The 20,485-nt window shown below is 42.2% G+C and overlaps 1 protein-coding gene across 7 annotated transcripts in view; it reads left to right on the forward strand.

The window, feature by feature from the left end:
• The window catches only part of LOC134222603 (F-box only protein 11), a 61,371-nt gene that overhangs the window by 17,765 nt on the left and 23,121 nt on the right, over positions 1-20,485 (forward strand). For all 7 annotated transcript variants that reach the window (XM_062701763.1, XM_062701774.1, XM_062701781.1 and 4 more), the window contains exons 3-6: positions 16,615-18,231; positions 18,506-18,750; positions 18,809-18,989; positions 19,057-20,131. In XM_062701763.1, the coding sequence (XP_062557747.1) occupies positions 16,615-18,231; positions 18,506-18,750; positions 18,809-18,989; positions 19,057-20,131 (3,118 nt within the window). The remainder of the gene's footprint in view (positions 1-16,614; positions 18,232-18,505; positions 18,751-18,808; positions 18,990-19,056; positions 20,132-20,485) is intronic.

Raw genomic sequence — 20,485 nt, forward strand, 5'->3', positions numbered from 1 at the left:
TAAGCTACTAGGCGGCAATGTCCCCAGTAAGGGATGTAATGCCAATTAGAAGAAGAAGAAAATACATCAAAACTTATATTATTGGATCTCGACAGATTGAATAAAATTTTGATGTTAGCATATTTAATTTGAACATGATTTTGACTTTTGGCAGCTTTTTGTTTAAAGCCTTTCACTATGAATGTTGAGCTCCTATGCATGGATGCTGTCGCGACGACTGCTTTGGATGCGCGTGCGATGCGGCTTATAAATAGATTCTTTATTAATTATTATATTTATACTAGAATTTTACTACGCACCAAATGCTTTCTCCCGCTGTAAACGAGAACGATGCTACTCTGCCCAGCGGTTTGATTGCCCATGTGAGTGAGTTTAATACTTTAGCAGACATCAAGTGAAAGTTTCAGAAGGAATGCAAGATTCATATTTATAGCAACCTAGGAGCGACAGCTACAACATTTATGATCGAGTATGAACCGTTCATTTTGGGATATTTCTGAGGCTGATGAATTAAACATAGCCAGGTAAAGTTTACCTTTTTTGTGCAACATGGTCCACAAAAAATCCGTTCATAACCTTTATTGACACACATATATATGCGCAATCACAGCCCATTCGAAAGATCGGGTCGAAGGATAAATGAACCTTGAATGTGCACCTCTGGTCAGCCTTTATCGTCCGATGCCAGGTAGCTGAGGTGAAACATTTTTGTTCCAAGCTTCATCTTTTACTTGAATGCCATGATGATGTCCAATACTAAAATCACTGAAGGGGCACGGATGTCTTGTATACGGTATAAGCAAACATGAGAACAATCTCAAAGCTATCTGCGCTCCCGGAGGACCAATTTGAATCTGCATATTTAGTCCCTTCCTCGGATAGACAATGGCAAGCAAGCACACGTTATGTCAAAACATTTTTCACCACATGCGAGATAATCCAAAACACCTAATAATCGATATACGAGCTGTAAACGGCTGCAGAAGCATACCGTTTTCTGCTGCCAAATGAAACGAAAACAGCTTCTGTTGCGGTCGGTCTTTACTGAGATATTCAGAGATTGCGTGTTGATAAAGTTTTCTCTTAACAGGGCAAAAACAAGGATGGAAAAAACATCATTCAGGCAGCGAACAGAACGCATTTGATTCCCAACAACCCAACCCGAACGAAAACAAGTTCACGACTCACACGAAATAAGACGACAACAATGTAATGTTGAGGAGTAGTCGTGCATGGAAGGAAAAGAATCCACAACTGGTATACATCGTGTCGTGTACATCGTACTTCTTGATATCAGTCATAAAATGGATTTATTATTTTCGTATGAATTGCAATACGCTAGAACAGATATGTATCATGGATGGATTATCGATATTTTGTCCTTCTCGTACTAGGAAAAGATGTGCTGTTCAAAAACATGTTTACCGTTCTCGTACACTGTGGTCCTCATTATGGATTTCACACATAATAGTTATTTATTTGTAACTGACTGCAAATAAATGATTTCCTCCTCTTAACCACTTTTTGTACCTTGTCGTGGCAGGACGGCTCATTCTATGGGTCCACACCATGGAGAACTAAAAGGGTCTGTCCATATACTACGTGGACAATTTAGGGGGAGGGAGTGTATGCCGAATGTCCACGGTTCATACACACAGGGTTGTTACGACTACGCGGATTTCGTGGTTTTCGCGGATTTGGCGCGGATTTAGTTTTAGGTCGAAATTTCTAAGAAAAAATCTAAGGAAGTTTATTTGAAAATTAGTTTTATGCTTATCTAGATGGGCTTTATTTTCATTACCAAATGTAGTTGAGAACAAATTTACGTTTCAAGCTTATTAACATTATTTTTCGTATATGTCAAGGTCCTTATTTAATTAGTGCGTGTTGGCTCTTGTTTCGGACGGCAGAACGACCGCGCGATTTGCCGAAATTTCGTGTTTTGCATTGCGCGGCCGGTAATAAAGTTAATTAGTTCAGTGCGTGTTGGCTCTTGTTTCGGACGGCAGAACGATCGCGCGATTTGCCGAAATTTCGTGTTTTGCATTGCGCGGCCGGTAATAAAGTTAATTAGTTCAGTGCGTGTTGGCTCTTGCTTCGGACGGCAGAACGACCGCGCGATTTGCCGAAATTTCGTGTTTTGCATTGCGCGGCCGGTAATAAAGTTAATTAGTTCAGTGCGTGTTGGCTCTTGTTTCAGACGGCAGAACGATCGCGCGATTTGCCGAAATTTTGTGTTTTGCATTGCGCGGCCGGTAATAAAGTTAATTAGTTCAGTGCGTGTCGGCTCTTGTTTCGGACGGCAGAACGATCGCGCGATTTGCCGAAATTTTGTGTTTTGTTTTGTTTTTCCCTTAGGACGGTTCGTAAGTAAATTGATGAATATATTTTATTACTTTTACAGCATATACTGTTATTGACAGACGCTCTATATTGTCGAATAGAGCTCCCTATTATTCACCTTTCCCACTAACACAAATTTTCCTTCCCGAGACATCTATGAAGGTAGTATGGGTTCCCTGCATCTTCACTAGTAGATGTTGAACTAACATTCCTTCCCTTCCTTCCGTGATTGTAAGGACGTGGCCAGGTATACAACTGCTACTGTATAGGAAAAGGTACTAATCCCAAGTACCAATTTGCGACAATATACAGTAGATTGCTCAATTCAAGCTCTGTCTGGTGGGGGGGCGGGTGTCGCTGGAGAGGGTTCTCTTCGTCGACTTCCCCTCATTTGAATGAAAGTGACAGGCAGGGAGTTTCTTTCCAGTTTATCACCTCAGAATGCAAGTTCGCATTGTTTTCTTTCGTTCTGAAGTGATAAACCAGAGAGAGATCTGCTGCTTGTCACTTTTGTTTAAGGGAGAGGGGGTCGACGGGGAGAGTCTTCTCTTGCGACATTCGCCCTTATTCCGGGTGGAGCTTGAATTGAGCATTGTATAGCCACCCACGATTTAATTACACTCTCAAGCATTATTTAAACAAATGGTATGAGGAGGGATACGCCAAAGTCGTCAGGAATTCTTTCATAATATTGGAACATTTTATATTTCCTCTATAACATTCATCTAGTACGAATAAAGGTTTATACAACAATTGAAAACATAAAAATGTTCTGTGATTTAATGCAGATGCCTCATTTTAATAAGTTCTTTGATAGAAAGTCGATCAAAAATTAGAAGATGATTCTCAAAAGTTATTTCTGGGCTCTGGCGGTTTTTAATGATAATTTTCGGTTAACTCCGATGGTATTTTACAGGATTACCAACAGAAACCGAAGAAACTTCCTAAAGAAATTTCCACAAGGACCCTATGATGATCCTTGTATAAATTCCTTGCAAATAAATTTCCACAGCGTAAAGAGGATTTCTGCAGCATTAAAAACCCGAAAAATTATAAAGACATTTTTGGAGGAATTTCCTGGAGCGGTGACCGCAGGAATGACTATAGAAAATCGAAAAGAATGCCGCCTTGAATTTACAAAAGAGTTATAGCGATGATCACAGATATTTCTTTAATAAGTGCTCAAAAATAAAACCGGGAGTTTTTCCGCAGGAAGTCACCAATCGTTGAATCGGCGCTCGAAAGATGGATTTCTACAGGAGTTCTCGGAGTTTTTAAATGAAATTCCAGTAAGAACGGTCAAAAAAAATCTGCGTGAATTTTTAGAAAAGCTTGTTACATGAATTGAAGGAGAAATAACGGACTAATTTCTGTTGGAGTTTACGCAAATTATTCTGCCGTATTTCCAAAGAAATTTCTTCTGAAATTTCTAAAAATATTTCTCTGGAATTTTTGAAGGAATTTACGCTTGATTCTGACATAAAAATCAACGGAGCTTGAGCAACTATGTTAGATTTTGTATTATTTGTGTCTAGATATGAATTCAAATATTTGTTTCACAGAAGTTTTGTTTAAAAACGGAGCTTCATTGTCTAATTCCTCAATATCTAAGCAAGCAATTAATTACTTTAAAAGAAATTGCGGTTTTGGCAGATATTTTAATATTTGCCACGTTTATTTTTAATAAATTATGATCAAATCTGGCCTTAACATTCATTTGTAATCAACGTACCTTGTGCCGAATTTTATAAAGTTCTATCAACAAAAAGAACCTGATAATAACAAAACATGCGAAAGCCATCATCTAATCCAAAAAGCAGAGCTTATGCAAATAGTTTTGACTATTTAGTTCTTGTTCCCTTAGATTCATTACTTCTAGTGGCGAATAAGGCCATTTAGAAGGGTTGTAATACTTATCACCGGTTTATTAGTCCTATTAGCATTTTGATACAAACATATGTTGCAGTTTAAAATCATATTTGAAATCAGTAATAATTGTAAAAAAAAAGAACTTGAAGAGAAGACGCTCAATAAATTGTTATACAAAAATTGACATTTAACGTGTATTTGCTTAGAATTTAGATCTGGATCGCGCGGATTTGGCGCGGAATGGATTTCATGTCACGCGGAAATGGCGCGGATTTGATTTTAGTCGGCGCGGATTTGGCGCGGAAAATATTTCAGGATCTCCGTAACAACCCTACACATTTTTGAAAATGTATATGAGCAATTGCAGGGCTGTTACAATAGTCGTGGATTTGATCCTCCAGTAGCAAAAATAGCGGTTCCTTTAAATGTTGTCGCAAAAATCGCGGATTCCTATTATGGCACTTTTTCAAAAATTGCGAAATTTTTATGAAATTGATTGGAATGTGTTAAGAACTTAGTCTTTGTTCTCATTTTTGCCTTTCTCGTATACTAAGTATACGTAAAGGCTATATGTTCGCTCCAAAAACCAACTTTTTATAGAAGGCTCGGAGACGCATAGTGTTATATACCAATCAATCGACGAATTGAGATGATGTCTGTGTGTGTGTGTGTGCGCGCGCCAAAAGAGCAAAAAGTCAAAAAGACTTTTTTGTACTTACCCTTGACCGATTTCTTCGCAACAGGTTGCATTCGACGCAGTATTCTGCCCCATTGTTTCCTATTGAAAATTGGCCGGATCGGACAATGGACTTGAAAGTTATGGCCAAAATACTTTTTCTCATAAAAAAGCGCGTAAAAAAGTCTCGCTCACTTTTTTTTGTACTTACCCTAGACCGATTTCTTCGCAACAGGTTGCATTCGACGCAGTATACTGCCCCATTTTCTCCTATTAAAAACTGGCCGGATCGGACAATGGGCTTGGTAGTTATGGCCAAAATACTTTTTCTCATAAAAAAAGCGCGTAAAAAATTCTAGCTCACGTTTAATGCACTTACCCTAAACCGATTTTCTCGCAACAGGTTGCATTCGACGCAGAATCTTGTCTCATTATTTCCTTTTGAAAATTGGCCGGATCGGACGATGGACTCAGAAGTAATGCCCAAAATACTTTTTTTTACCGCACGAGAAAGGCATCATCACCGCTAGGTGGATTAATCTGTTTTTTTTTACAGTTTAGCCTTTCTCGTACAACAAAGTTGTACCGAAAGGCTATCATTTCACTCCAAAATCGAACTTTTTATAGAAGCCTCGGAGACCAATCGACTCAGCTCGTCGAACTGAACAAATGTCTCTCTGTCCGTGTGTATGTGTGTGTGTGCACACGAAAACCGAAAAACATTAGGCACTTTTGCATATAGTAATTCTTAACCGATTTTCTCGCAACAAGCTGCATTCGACAGGGGACAAAGCCTTATTGATCACTATTGAATTTGATAACGATCGTTATTTGCATTTAAAAATTATTAAGAAAATGGAATCGAACTATATAAGCGCCATATAAGGTTGGTGTCTTGGCTAAATGCGAGAAAGGCAGTAACACCACTCGGTGAATTAAGTTGGGTTTTTACTTACTTATGGATCCTGTACACCTCCGGTGGTGCAAAGGGCCGTTTCGAAAGATCCCCATTCTAAGCGATGTCGCTATCGCTTTAACCTGTTGCCAGGTTAGATTTCGGTCGACTTTAATTTCTTTGTTGAGGCTTCGCCTCCATGAGCCTCTGGGTCTGCCTTTGCTACGATGTCCCACTGGGTTTCAATCTAATGCTTGTTTACAGATTTCGTTTACGCCCCTACGTATAGTGACCCAGCTTCACTTCGGATCCCGAATTTATGTTGCTATCGGCCTCTGGTGACAACCACGATGGAGCTCATTGTTTGAGATCCAGTTGTGAGGCCACCAGTCCCCTCTATTATGTACCGCAGGCATTTCTTGATGAATACCTGCAGCCGTTGAGTGTTCTCCATTGATACACACCGCTAGCGTATAACAGCACAGATTTCACGTTAGAGTTGAAAATTCGTATTTTGGTGCGTTCACTTATCTGCCTGTTTTTCCAAATATTTCTTAAATTCGCAAAGGCAGCACTTGCCTTCTTAATCCGTGCGCCTATGTCGATCTTGGTACCGCCGTCTAGCGCCATTTGGCTACCAAGATATGTACTGTGAAACTGGAAGGGGTCACCTTGTTTACATGCAACGATTTGGTTTTGTTGACGTTGATGGCTAAACCTGTCGAACATGGGGCTTTATTCGTCCGCAAAGTGTGCCTGGGTGTTTAGTAGGAAGCCAACTACGCGATGCCGGGGAGCGTGTTCACCTCGTAAATTTGTCCCGACGGCATTCTGTGTTCCCCAAAGTTTAGCCAACGGACTTCACTCAGTCCCAGGATCTCAAGCTTCATGCGGCGTGTTTCATTGGCAAGTTGCATATAGTTTCTTTATGACAAATTTCAAGCAAGTTTCATATGGTTTTGCGAATTTTGGCAAGTTGCAGGCGGGTCAGTAAAGCTGATCTAGGATGGCGTACCTCGCAATTCGACCCAGAACTGCTGGAAGAATTACTACGGTGGGAAAATCGGACTCTAGGCCTTAGTGGTGACGAGTTATCCAATGTCCTAACACGAGCATGTGACGTGACAATGCCCAGGAGGACTATACCAACCGGCAATCGCAAACCGGTGCACTGGTGGACGAGCACGATAGCTGATCTTCGCAGAACCTGTCTTAGAGCTAAAAGAAGGTTGCGACGTGCTAAAACCGAAGGGGACAGGATAGTAAGCCGCCGGGTGTTCCGAACAGCGAGCAGAGCTCTGAACTACGAAATCGAATGCAGTAAAAGATTCTGATTCGAAGATCTGTGTAGGATGGCCAATAATACTTCATGGGGGGATGCATACAGGGTAGTGATGGCTAGGACCAACAACACACCTTCTGAGAAATCCCCGGAGATGTTAGCCAGGATCGTTGAAGGTTTGTTTCCGAAGCATGACTCATCGGAGTGGCCCGCCACACCGTACGAGTCAGTGAACGTGGTACCGCATGTGACTAACGATGAGCTTATCGCCGTTGCAAGAAAACTTAAGCTAAATAAGGCACCAGGGCCTTACTGTTTTTCTAACCTGGTGCTTAAGCACGCGATTCTTGCCGCTCCAGATATGTTCAGGAGCTGCCTCCAACGTTACCTGGACCAAGACTTCCCAGATCGTTGGAAACGGCAGAAGTTGGTGCTATTGCCTAAGCCTAGGAAATCCCCGGGAGATCCTTCGGCATACAGACCAATTAGTATACTCGACCCTACTGTTAAGTTGTTAGAGAGGGTGATCCTGAATAGATTGACGGACTATACGGAGTGTGCTAGTATGGGTTCCGTAAAGGCCATTCTACCATCAAAGCAATTCGGATGGTAACGGAAACGGCTAAGATAGCGCGTGGTTTTAATAGGAGAGGTATTAGCTACTGTGCATTGATTACACTAGATGTAACGAATGCATTTAATAACGCTAGCTAATAACGCTTAATAACGCTAGCATCGCTTGAAAGTCCTGGATTATCTGCAGGATTCTGAAAAGCTATTTTCAGGTGTGTCAGCAGGTGTTCCACAGGGATCGATTCTCGAACAGGTTCTGTGGAATATCATGTATGACGGAGTATTACGCTTAAATCTCCCGGCTGGTTTGAAAATAGAAGGCGTTGCGGATGATGTAATGCTAGAGGTCACAGGGGACACTCTCGACGAAGTTGAATTGAAAGCTTCGTACGCGATTAACAGAGTCGAAGAATGGCTCAACTCAAGGAGGTTGGTGTTAGCACATCATAAGACTGAGGTTGTTGTGGTGCATTGGTTGCAGCAAGCGAGGATATACGTAGAGACCTGCACAGTTAACTCCGTAAAATCATCTGGGCGTGATGATCGACGATAAGCTCGATTTTACGAGCCACATCGATTATGTATGCCAAAGGGCTTCATTGGCGATAAAATCTTTATCGCGAATGATGTCCAACGGATCGGCGATGCAAAGTCAGGTGCGTAGGCTTATAGCGGATGTAGCATTGTCTATTATCCGATACGGCGTACCAGCATGGTCCAACGTACTAGAAGCCGGTGCAATGGTGAGAAATTAACCAGGATACCAGCTGATGTGTCTGCTGGTTGCAAGCGCATACCGCACCATATCTTATGAGGCGGTGTGCGTCATTGCTGGTATGATGCCGATAGACATACTTCTGGTGGAAGATGTGGAGTGTTTCAACGACAGGGACTCGGTGCAAATGCAAAGTGTCAAGAGAGCAGCTTCGTTGCTCAAATGGCAAAGAGACACTGCAGTCAAAGGTCGTTGGATCCACAGACTGATTCCGGAGGTATCAAATTGGATTAGTAGGAAGCATGGTCAAGTCAACTTCCACCTATCACAGGTCTTGTCTGAACATGGCTGCTTTAAAAAGTTCCTGCATAGGTTTGGTTTCGCAAATTCTGCGGAGTGCCCGGAATGTGTAGGTGAGGTAGAGTCGGCAGGGCATGTGATGTTTGCATGCCCGCGATTCGATGTTGAACGCCATGCCATGCTGCCTGTCAGCGGCATGGATACAATCCCGGACAACCTCGTTCAGAGGATGTGTCGGTAAGAGGTTATATGGAATGCGTCTCAACAGATTTTGTCGAAACTACAGCGCTGATGGCGTCTGCAGTAGAGACTAAGACTGTGATGCAGTGAACACTATGCTCACCTCGACAACAAAAACGTCGCGAGTGGGCTGCGGGGTCCTCCGTATGTAGATATAGAGGTAATTGCGGTTCACGGGTGGCGTTTGTTGTGGGGGTGCTCGTCCCCTACGCGAGTTTATGATAAAGACCGATAGGTTACTATCATGGCTTGCGATCGACGGGTGGTGAGGTTTCCACCCTTGAAGTCGATGTTGCGTTATAACGTCGAGTGCGTTAGCGTTCTCAATAGTCCTCCCTTGATGTATTGCCTAATTGCGGGCCGAGGGATACGAACTGGCGAAAGAGTTTTGGTTTTAGTGGGTCGGGTGATCCCATCCCCACACTACCTGAGTTAACTTCCTCAGGTGTCTGTTTGCAGATTTCCGTTTACCCTTGCTCAAGAAAAAAAAAACACACGCACACGGACGGACAGACATGTGCTCAGTTCGTCGAGCTGAGTCGATTGGTATATAACACTCTGGGTCTACGAGCCTTCTAAAAAGAGTTCGTTCTCGGAGTGAAATGATAGCCTTTCGGTACAACTTTGTTGTACGAGAAAGATAAAAAATATGCACTGTAACAAAGGATTTCTTTTGATGTAAATAAGCGCTTCACACTTCCAGTTCCACTATTATTATTTACGAGATTTTCAGAGTAAGCTTTCCGGGCAAAGGGGTTTTAGCGGGCTTGGTAGTCATATGGCTACTGCTTCTGCCTCATACGCAGGAGGTCGTGGGTTCAATCCCAGGTCCGCTCCATTCTCCTACTTTGTATCTTTCTCTATATTTCTCATGTTCTAGCAATCGCTAGAACTGGAAATGGACTTCCATACCGTTTCCATCTCAATTCCTATACCTTCAACTTGAATATTCTAACAGTAATCTGCTAGAATTGGAAATGAACTATAAAGCGCGTTTCCAAACATCCAATTAGAAATTCCATCAGCTTTCTCCTATCTATCACATTGGCAGCTCGTTAACCAAGACGGACCTCTGCCTCTCCGAACCTAACCCAAAAATTCCAACAAATTCCGCATGAACTCGTGGCAAGTGCAGAGGTATATTCGGCTTGCAGTGTGCGAGTGATTGCATCATCATTTCCTCCCCCTTCCCTACATTGACTTGCATTCTGACGTGGCAGGCGCCAGTATGACCTAACAAATGAGATCACCAGTACTTGTACATTGAAGATGTGTGCTAGTCCCAAGCAAACATCTGTTGGTTCTCTGTGCAAGAGCAGCTGATCTGGTCATAATGGAGTAGCAACTACGAGCAGTCAATCAAGCTCAAGCTCAAGCTCAAGTAAGCTTTCCGGGCAAAGGCGTTGGATTGCCAGAGATGGCGTAGGATTACGAGCTCGTTTTCTCGGTCCGGCCTAGGATGTTTTCGGGTGGGAAACATTTTCGTCTCCGTGATCTTTGTGCACCCATTATACTTGCTACACAGGTGTACACAGGCACAGGGTACATATTCATACAATTGGCGGGTATAGAAAAAGCTTTCAATTAAAAACTGTGGACATGCCAATAGTATTAGCATTAACATTGTTACGGTGTAATTCGTAGATTGGACACTAATGATACTCATGTTTTACTTTTGAGATCCTTATCTAGAAGGGTATCAGAAATCAAGAAGAGGAGTAGTCCTTGATTCCAGTCTTAAACAAAAATAACAAAAGCATGAGGATTACTACTCCTGGCCACGCTCATCTTCACCGTAACTACGGAGAGGAAGGAAGTGTTGAGGTGGTACTTATTTAACGAGAGGCCACCGACATAGCGACACCCTCATAAGTACCACGGACGGAGTAAAAACTGTGGACACGCCAATAGAACACTAAGATGAAAAGCAGGCCAATCTCCAGTTAAATATGGATCCATTGTATTTTTATTGCTATGTGCCGTGTTGAATTGATAAAAAAATCGCAAAAAAATACTAAATCTGTTTAAAATAGTTAACTTGCTCAAACATGCTGATTCTCTATGTGGCCCCAAAATAATTAAAGTTTATTAGCGGATGTACTACTGCTATGAAAATACTGTTTTGATCCATTACCAATCTTTCTTGCTTTGTTTGCCGCAGAAATGGATGAGACCTAAGAAACAAGTCCTGCGTGTTCACACAAAGACACAACACAACACGAGAACGAAGATTATCGATAGCTCGTGCACGAGCGTACTCGCATGCAGAAGCGCAGTTAAGCGCGTTAAAAATCTTATAACCAGAAGGTGGCAGCCAAAACAAGATATCCCTACAAGGTAGTCATACCTATATTTCATACTCTCTTTTGTATGTGTACGTATGCGCCCGTGTTTTGCAATGTGGAAAAACAAAAATAAAATTTCCAGTTTTGATGGTTGGTTTGGGTTGGGGCGGAACTATAACCAAACGAGAAAGCGAAGGAAGGGAAGTGCACCGAGTTTTTGATGAATGGATACCAGGCTAGAAAGTCGAAAACAACAACACATTTCTCGACAGCTTGAATGATAAGTTAATGAGTTGTTGATTCTTTTTTTGATGACATCGCATCTCACAAGTGGAGCGTTGCCGTACCGCAGCTTAGTATCCATTAAGCTCTTTCACACAATTGTTAGTAGTAAGGTTTCTTGAAATAGAATACTGACCATGATCGCATAATTGTAACCTGTATAATCTTTATCAATTTTGATTAAAGTTTGTGAATAGTCTTTGAATGTTTAGTTTTATCAACTGACTAGGTGAAATCTGATAGATGGAATGAAAGATTGTTTTAGTCGATTTCCAACCTCGACTTTTCATCCTAGCAGCACAATCGAAACCAATTTGTTTGCAGCAACTCAAATGTGACTAAGTTCGGTTGTATAGGGGTTAGAGTAACTTTTGTGCAACATTGTAACTTCATCAGAAAGTTTGAATTGACTCATAATTTATGAAAAGATATATTTTGTGAAAGAAAAAGTTTTTGAAACTTTCAAAAAGTCTTTTTTTATTGGTTTGTAGATAGTCCTCTTTGAGCATTTTTTTGACGTAGGAATAACGTCTTTCTTTACTATACTGGGTGTCATTTAGATTTTTGGAAATCGAGAGCGCAGTGGCGTCGCGTAACCTCATTTTTTACCTGTGCACTGACCCAAAAAAATGAATATTATGGTATTTTGACAGCTTAAATGGGAAATAAAATTATCAGACTCGTTTAAACTAATCAAAATGTAGTTATTGTATGCATTTCCGCACACTAATAAGGCATTTTATGAGACAGATCCCAACAGCTGTTTTTCTCGTGTTTATCTACTTTGACAATTAGTGGGAGCCCGTTTGTTTGGTAATTTCGCGCCGAATATTCCGATGGGTCCCATCATCAATTCTGCCTGTTTTACTTTTCGTCTACCAGGGTTTTAGAACAAAGTTTTTCATATGATTCTTAAAATGTATCGTTAGATAATTCATACCATTGCATTCTAAGCATGAAATGCTGAAGAAAACACGAATGAAAAGTAAAACGTTACAAACATTATTTTGTGTTCGGACCTAACGGAATGTTCACGCAGAAGCATACCAAAACAAAACATTAGAAGTAAATAAACGGGCCACCGCGAAACGTCTCATAAAATGCCTTATTCCTCAAATTTAAACCCAGTGCACAGGTAGATTGAGGTTAAACGCCACTGCGAGAGCGTTACGCTGAGAGGGAAGATTTCAAACGTTTCTAGCGCCTTTATCTTTCGATGGATTTTGAAGATTTATATATCAATCGACTCGGACACTCTCCAGCAATTTGTCAATTTCATTGAAACTTGAGATTATTAACGATAAGTTGTTGAAATTTTCAGGGGACAGCAGGGACTATGTCCAAGGGCTTGACGACCCCTCCCCATGGCCACTGCGAGTTAGGGGGCCTGCCTAGGATGTGGTGGGGTTTGACAGTGGGCTCTGTTGAACCTCTGCAAAAAGCTGCATGTGTCTATAGGCAGGTCCTATCAAACCCAGTCAACACATGAAAGTATATGGTGCCGTGTAGGCTGTTGAAGTGGAGGCGATAAAGGTGCTTCTCCATACAACATGTATGTATATCGGGTATCTATATCGTCTCCAATTTAGCATCTTGTATTGCACCATGTACGACTTTATATTGACTGAAAAGCGACCGTGTGCCACTCAAAGCGCACAAGCCCAACACGAGTGCCAACCGGCCTATCAGGATTAATACCAGTAAGATCCTGATTACGGTATACTGGTCACGGCAAGCGACAAACACACGCGCGAAAGTAATGCAAAATAAACGACATGTAAAATAAACGTAAATTAACAAAATATGTCTGGCTGAACATTCTTATTTAACGTCAAATAGAGATAACATAATAACATAGCTTTCCGATTACTATCAATTTGGTTGAACAGCCGTGATTATTACTTTATTTTCAATTTAAATCCCGTTTCTTTTTTACTTTCCTTGCGTTGAAGAAATGATGCCGCGGGCGCCTCATCCGAAATTCAACAATCAAATTCAAGCGATTAAATGTTTATTCTCACGAAGGATAAACAATTGAACAAATCAAGGAAATGCTAATACTGTAGTATAGAAGTTGCATAGCCACATCGCTTTCCATGATGAATCCCGATCTATGTTACTGATTACCCCTCCCAACTAACTCAACTTCCTTCCCGTGGTAATTGTGGAGATGCAGAGGTATTCTCGGTCTCTAGTAGCAACAATAAACACACACTAACATTCCCTCCCTTTCCCGAACTGACTGTAAGGATTTGGCCTGCGCCGTTATTGATTAACATTTGAGAGCTGCTGAAACGTGCACTTCGAGAATAGATGGTAAACCCCAACCACTATTCACTTGGATCGTAGTGCAATTTGCACCAGTTCTGATCAATCACGAAGTAGCAACCATTGATATGTACAGTCAGTCTAAGCTAAGCTAAGATAAGTTGTTGAAATTTTCAATTTTTGTCAAATTCAATAAAAATTTCATATTCAGTCGACTCTCTATATCTCGATATCTCTCCCTATGTCGATAGTTTTCTCGGTCCCTTCAATCTACGTACATTTGGGTATTCTACATCTCGATAACCTCCCTATCTCGATATCTCTCTATCTCGATGTGTTCTTGTCATATTTAGCTCAGAAATCTCTCTCCCTATGTCGATGTATTCATATTTCTAGGCTACTAGACCATTTTTGGACAATAACAAATCCATGAAAAACTAGATATGACATTTGTTTTGTTGTCGTTTTTCATAGCAACGAGCTTTTTCCAATCTAGTACCCATTTCAATTTTCCTTCCATTCCTCGATCTCTCCTTATCTCGATGGTCCCTTCAATATCGAGATGTGGAGAGGCGACTGTATAACCAATCCTGTGCATTCCTAACACGGACTTCAGAATGCAGTATGCCGCGGTCCTTCGGGTCCACCGCAAGATTTTCTTTGTGTATAAAAGAAGCAGCGCCTGTCGTGTGCGAGTCATTATAATTCTTGACAGCAGCGCGTACTGGCGTGCTTTTTGCTCTCGCATTTTTCGTTTCGTTCGTTCGTTCGCTGTGTCTACCTACACAGCATGCAATCACCAGCGGTAGAGCTGCTGGGTGGATCTACGAATATGCATGAAAGAAGAGGGCGCTTTTTTGTCAATCTGTACTTGATGATTGTCGGATGCAGCGGTATCGGTTGCGTTGGATGCGATCGTCTATCGGATCGCTCGGAGTTCACGGCTAGATGCTGATGATGACTGAGGCAGCGATGGCAGCGGTGGTAGATGAAGAAAAAAATTAGCCTAGAGAGATTTGGATTGCTCATCCACGGAAAGTGATTGGTTTCACAATCCACATGATACCAGGATGGGTACGAGTCATGGCAATGACTGACCATATGTTAAGTTGTGGTCGGTACTAAACGACACGTACATTAAAACATGGTTATACTATAACAGTTCTGATTCCGCAGCAAAAAAATCAACTACACTGATGAAAATGAAAATCATTCGCATAAGGCATTAGCAATTAAAGATGCATAATCAGAAATAGTGTTAATATCCATTTTAGATTAGAAACTTTCGCCGTGAATTAGACTCGGAGTTTGGAGCCAAAGCATTGAATAATTTTTCGTTGACGTGTTAGCAGTGCCTCATCTATTTTAGTAGGGTTACTGCTCCTTGACTTGTTTCTTATTGTTGTGATTTTTTTCAGCAGTAAGCACACATGTTAGTAAAAAGAAGCAACGAGATTGGTGCTGTATTTCTTTGTTCCAGTTTGACAGTTTCCCTAAAATAGCACATTTTGCCCAAGTTTTATTAATAGAATTTTTATACTTTAAATACTGTCAGACATCTATAAATGCCCTACTTTTGCTTGAGTAAATTGGGGCTCAATAATTAGAAACAAAGCAATTCTAATTATGTAATTAATTGTTAGTTTTATTTACAGAAGTTTTGAATAAAGAAATTATTAATTCTACACAGCATGGAAGACGTCGTTTCCAATATCAATACCTATAATCAAACTCCATAGATCCAAAAGTTAAATGTAAATACGTTACGTTTATACAAGTCCTACGTCTACTCGCGGTTATGTTAAAAACATTACGCATTGCTTTTTTTAGAAACTTATAATCAGATCACCATCACTGAAACCATCGTAGAGTGTATAATTATGAAAAATCTCATTAGGACCTCACTACCTCCACTAAGGGTTACGGTTCATTGGCATTACGGTTACGGTTCATATGGCATTGAATTAAGAAATTTTCAAAAGGGGCTTCTTTTGTTTGATAGGAACTGGAAAAATGATTCGAACGCTATTAATGGGGAAATAGCGAATTAAAAAAAAACTATCGCACACAATGTTCAAGTGGCCATCATAGGCTAATCCATTATCGGTATGCGTCCTTATTAGGGGAAACGTAGGGATTGGTCCAGCCTTACCAAACTAAGCTACTAGTTAGCTCCTACCGAATACCCTGAAAAAAAAACTCAGGGTGGGGTGGTGGTTGGCAATTTGCTAACAACACTTTCTAGGGGGAGGGGTGCTTTGGACAAGTTTCATTTAATTTTCGCTCCTACGTTGTCGTAGGCACAAGATCGACTGAACCAGTCATTCTAAAACATGGTGGAAAATCTGACAACCTTTTAGTGCATTAACCTTGAGATTTAACAAAATTCAATGGCAAAACATATACCGTGGATCCCCAATAATTTAAACGGTACCTCATTCAAATTAACGAGGTTCATTTTTAATTTGAACTTCTGGTTACATTATTGCCATCAGAAAAATTGTTTTCTGGCTGCACTCTTTGCTGGTTTGTATTGATTCTGCGTTCCGCTTCACGATTAATTTGAACGATGTTCAAACGAACGGGGTTCAAATTAAAAAGTGTTCAGATTAAAAATGGGTCCACGGTATAATCAATGATCAATGACGAGCTGTTGAGACGAGCCAGCATCGGACTGAAAGAATTTTTCGCATACCGAGCCTAGAGACCATCAGAAAAATTACTGGAGTTCAGTCTCAGAGTTAGCTAAATACGTCTGAAATCATATTCCGAGGAGCTCATGAATTTTCTTTATGTTATACAAAAAAGATATTCCTTGCATTCTGTAATATTCCAATTGTTTTATCATAATGAGAAAGTTAACCATCGTCTTCCTTATTTTTTCAGCTCTCTGCGAACCACCATGTCAAAACATTCCGGCCCCGAACGTGGGCGCAGCGCCGGCCGGTCAGCAGAACAACGGTCTCACCCTGGCCGCGGCTCCCGGTTCCGGTTCGTCTGTCAATCCCGCCTCTTCCAATTCCTCCAGTAGCGGCTCTGGTGGCAACAGCTCCTCCAACGTAAACAATCCGAATATACCAATCAGCACAAGCGCAAGCACAGCAGCACCATCGTCGTCTTCGTCCTCCGGTTCGTCTTCGTCACAAGGATGTTCTTCCGTATCTTCCTCGGCTTTGCTAACCGGAGGGGCAGCATCTTCGTCATCTTCCCTGGCGGTGGCTTCATCGTCCACGTCGTCGCCGTCAGTTTCTTCGAATGCCATCTCCTCGGTTGCCCTGTCCGAGGTCAAACAGAACTCAAACTCGCCCTATGATTTAAGAAAGAAGTCCCCCTTGGCAGCACATGACTCCGGCAGCTGGCTTGCCGGATCTGGCAGCTCTGGCGGATCCAGTGGGGCAGGGCCGTCGTCCTCCGATGGAAGCTCAAGCACTAGCAGTAATAGTAGTCATAGCATTTTACAATCTCAAGCCTACGATGGCAATGCTGCCTATATGCTTCCGGCACGGAAGCGACCTAGACGTGCTTACTCTACCAGCACTGAAACGACAGCCACGGTAACGGCCAACCCAGGAACATGCGTTGGCAGTGGGTTAGGCAATTCCACCATTACTTCCAGTATTACCGCTGTGACGGCGCATTGTATGCAATCGGCTGCTCATTATCTGCAGTACGAAATGCCCGACGAAGTTCTGTTGACCATCTTCTCCTACTTGTTGGAGCAGGATCTCTGCCGGGTTTCGCTAGTATGCAAACGCTTCCAGACAATTGCCAATGATACGGAACTGTGGAAGCGGCTTTATCAGAGTGTGTACGAATACGATCTTCCTTTGTTCAACCCAGAACCATGCAAATTCATCTTTGTCAAATCGGAAGATTCGGACTACGCAAACCCATGGAAGGAAAGCTATCGGCAGTTGTACAGAGGAATTCATGTACGGCCCGGTTACCAGGATCGGAGGTATCAGGGTCGGAGTATAGCGTACTTTAACACGGTTCAGGCAGCATTGGACTACGCCGATGAGAAAAACTCGGCCAACAACAACCCTGCCGGCGTGGTGGGCGGAAGCAATAGTAGTAATAGCAACACTAGCAGTAGTAATAATGGTAACAATAGTAGCTCTAGTAACAATTCTGGATCCGGATCCGCTGGTGGCGGTGCTGCTGCCGCCGGTGGTGACGAAAATTGTCCCCTGGAAAACAATGGATCGCTTATATTCCTACATCATGGCACATACCGGGGAGAATTCCTGGTGATCGACTCTGATGTGGCGCTGATTGGTGCAGCAGCGGGAAACGTGGCAGAGTCGATTGTTCTGGAGCGGGAATCGGAATCGACTGTGATGTTTGTGGAGGGTGCCAAGCACGCTTACGTAGGTCACATGACGTTAAAATTTTCACCGGATGTGACGTCAACGGTACCACACCACAAACACTACTGCTTGGAGGTAAGCGAGAACTGCAGTCCGACGATCGACCACTGCATTATCCGGAGTACTTCAGTGGGTAAGTTTGAGCGATAGCGAAATAAATGTGAATTTTTTATTGACTGATAACTGTGTGGTTGATGGTTGTTCAGATTAGAGATTAGTAGTTTCAATTAGTTAAGTTTAAAATAGACATGCGAATTGGAAAGTATTGCAGTCTCACACTTTATAATTAAGTAAATGGAGAAAAACTAGAAAAAAACAGTAATAAAATAGATACTTATTAGAACCACAACCACACAAAGGAAGGAAGTAACAGTCTCCTAAAATATATTCTCTATTTTTGTCAACAGTGGGAGCGGCGGTCTGCGTCAGTGGTGTGGGTGCAAATCCACTCATCAAGTATTGCGACATTAGCGATTGCGAAAATGTTGGCTTGTATGTGACGGATTACGCCCAGGGAACGTACGAACATAACGAGATTAGCCGGAATGCGCTGGCCGGCATTTGGGTGAAAAACTATGCTAGTCCAATCATGCGTGAAAATCACATCCACCACGGCCGGGATGTTGGAATATTCACCTTCGATAACGGGATGGTACGTGTCACGACAGGTTCACCATTTTAGAACTAACAATCATCTTCGTCTTTTTCAGGGTTACTTTGAAAAGAATGACATTCATAATAATCGAATAGCGGGTTTTGAGGTGAAAGCGGGAGCCAATCCTACGGTGGTCAAATGCGAGATCCATCATGGTCAAACCGGTGGAATCTACGTACACGAGAATGGGCTTGGCCAGTTTATAGAGAATAAGATCCATTCCAATAACTTTGCGGGTAACTATCATATACCACAAGTCCTCACTAGAAACATAAATAGTAAATTGTTATTATTCAATTGCAGGTGTTTGGATCACCTCCAACAGCAACCCAACGATACGGAAGAATGAAATATACAACGGTCACCAGGGCGGAGTGTACATATTCGGCGAAGGCCGAGGACTGATTGAACATAACAATATCTACGGCAATGCGCTGGCGGGCATTCAAATCCGTACGACAAGTGATCCGATAGTGCGACACAATAAGATACATCATGGGCAGCACGGAGGCATCTATGTGCACGAGAAGGGCCAGGGATTGATAGAGGAGAACGAGGTGTATGCAAACACGCTCGCTGGGGTTTGGATTACGACCGGGAGTACGCCAGTTTTAAGGCGCAATCGTATCCATTCGGGCAAACAAGTTGGCGTATACTTCTACGACAATGGCCACGGAAAGTTGGAGGATAACGACATCTTCAATCATCTGTATTCGGGAGTGCAAATCCGGACGGGAAGCAATCCGGTGATTCGAGGAAACAAGATTTGGGGCGGCCAGAACGGCGGAGTGTTAGTGTATAATGGGGGACTGGGGTTGCTGGAGCAGAACGAAATATTCGACAATGCAATGGCAGGAGTGTGGATCAAGACTGATTCGAACCCAACGTTGAAAAGAAATAAAATTTACGATGGTCGTGATGGTGGGATTTGCATATTTAACGGTGGAAAGGGGGTTCTAGAGGAGAACGATATTTTCCGAAATACTCAAGCCGGAGTGCTGATTTCTACGCAAAGTCATCCGATTCTGAAGCGGAATAGGATATTCGACGGACTGGCGGCGGGCGTTGAAATCACCAACAATGCCACGGCGACGTTGGAGTTCAACCAGATATTCAACAACAAGTTTGGTGGTTTATGTTTGGCGAGTGGCGTACAGCCGATTACGCGAGGGAATAAAATCTTCAACAACCAGGACGAAGTGGAGAAGGCCGTGTCGGGTGGCCAGTGTCTGTATAAGATCAGCTCGTACACCTCGTTTCCGATGCACGACTTCTACCGGTGTCATACGTGCAATACGACCGATCGGAACGCTATCTGCGTGAACTGTATCAAAACGTGTCATGCGGGCCATGATGTCGAGTTCATCCGGCATGATAGGTGAGTGATTGTTTACTTTTTTTATCATGAATTTTGATTTTTTTGGTTCTTCACTGGTGAGTAATTAGAATAGTTAATGCATGAGTCTCGCACCAAATAGCATACAATGACCTTAACGAACGGTGGAATGGAAACCCGGAAGGCGGCCATCTAAAAGGGAGAGCTTAATAAAGTGGAACGGATCGCGATCCGACCCGATACAATAACTGAAAGTTTTGACAGCTGCTTCTGTTTTGATGTTGACAATTTTTTTGGATCTTTGTCATTATTATCTCCGATAGCATTGTCGTTGGTTCTCTTTTGTCCCTTGTTTTGCATCCAAACTCAATAATTGACCTTTCCTGTCAAATAATT

The sequence above is a fragment of the Armigeres subalbatus genome, chromosome 1 (genome assembly GCF_024139115.2).
Source record: "Armigeres subalbatus isolate Guangzhou_Male chromosome 1, GZ_Asu_2, whole genome shotgun sequence".
NCBI classification, from domain to species: domain Eukaryota; kingdom Metazoa; phylum Arthropoda; class Insecta; order Diptera; family Culicidae; genus Armigeres; species Armigeres subalbatus.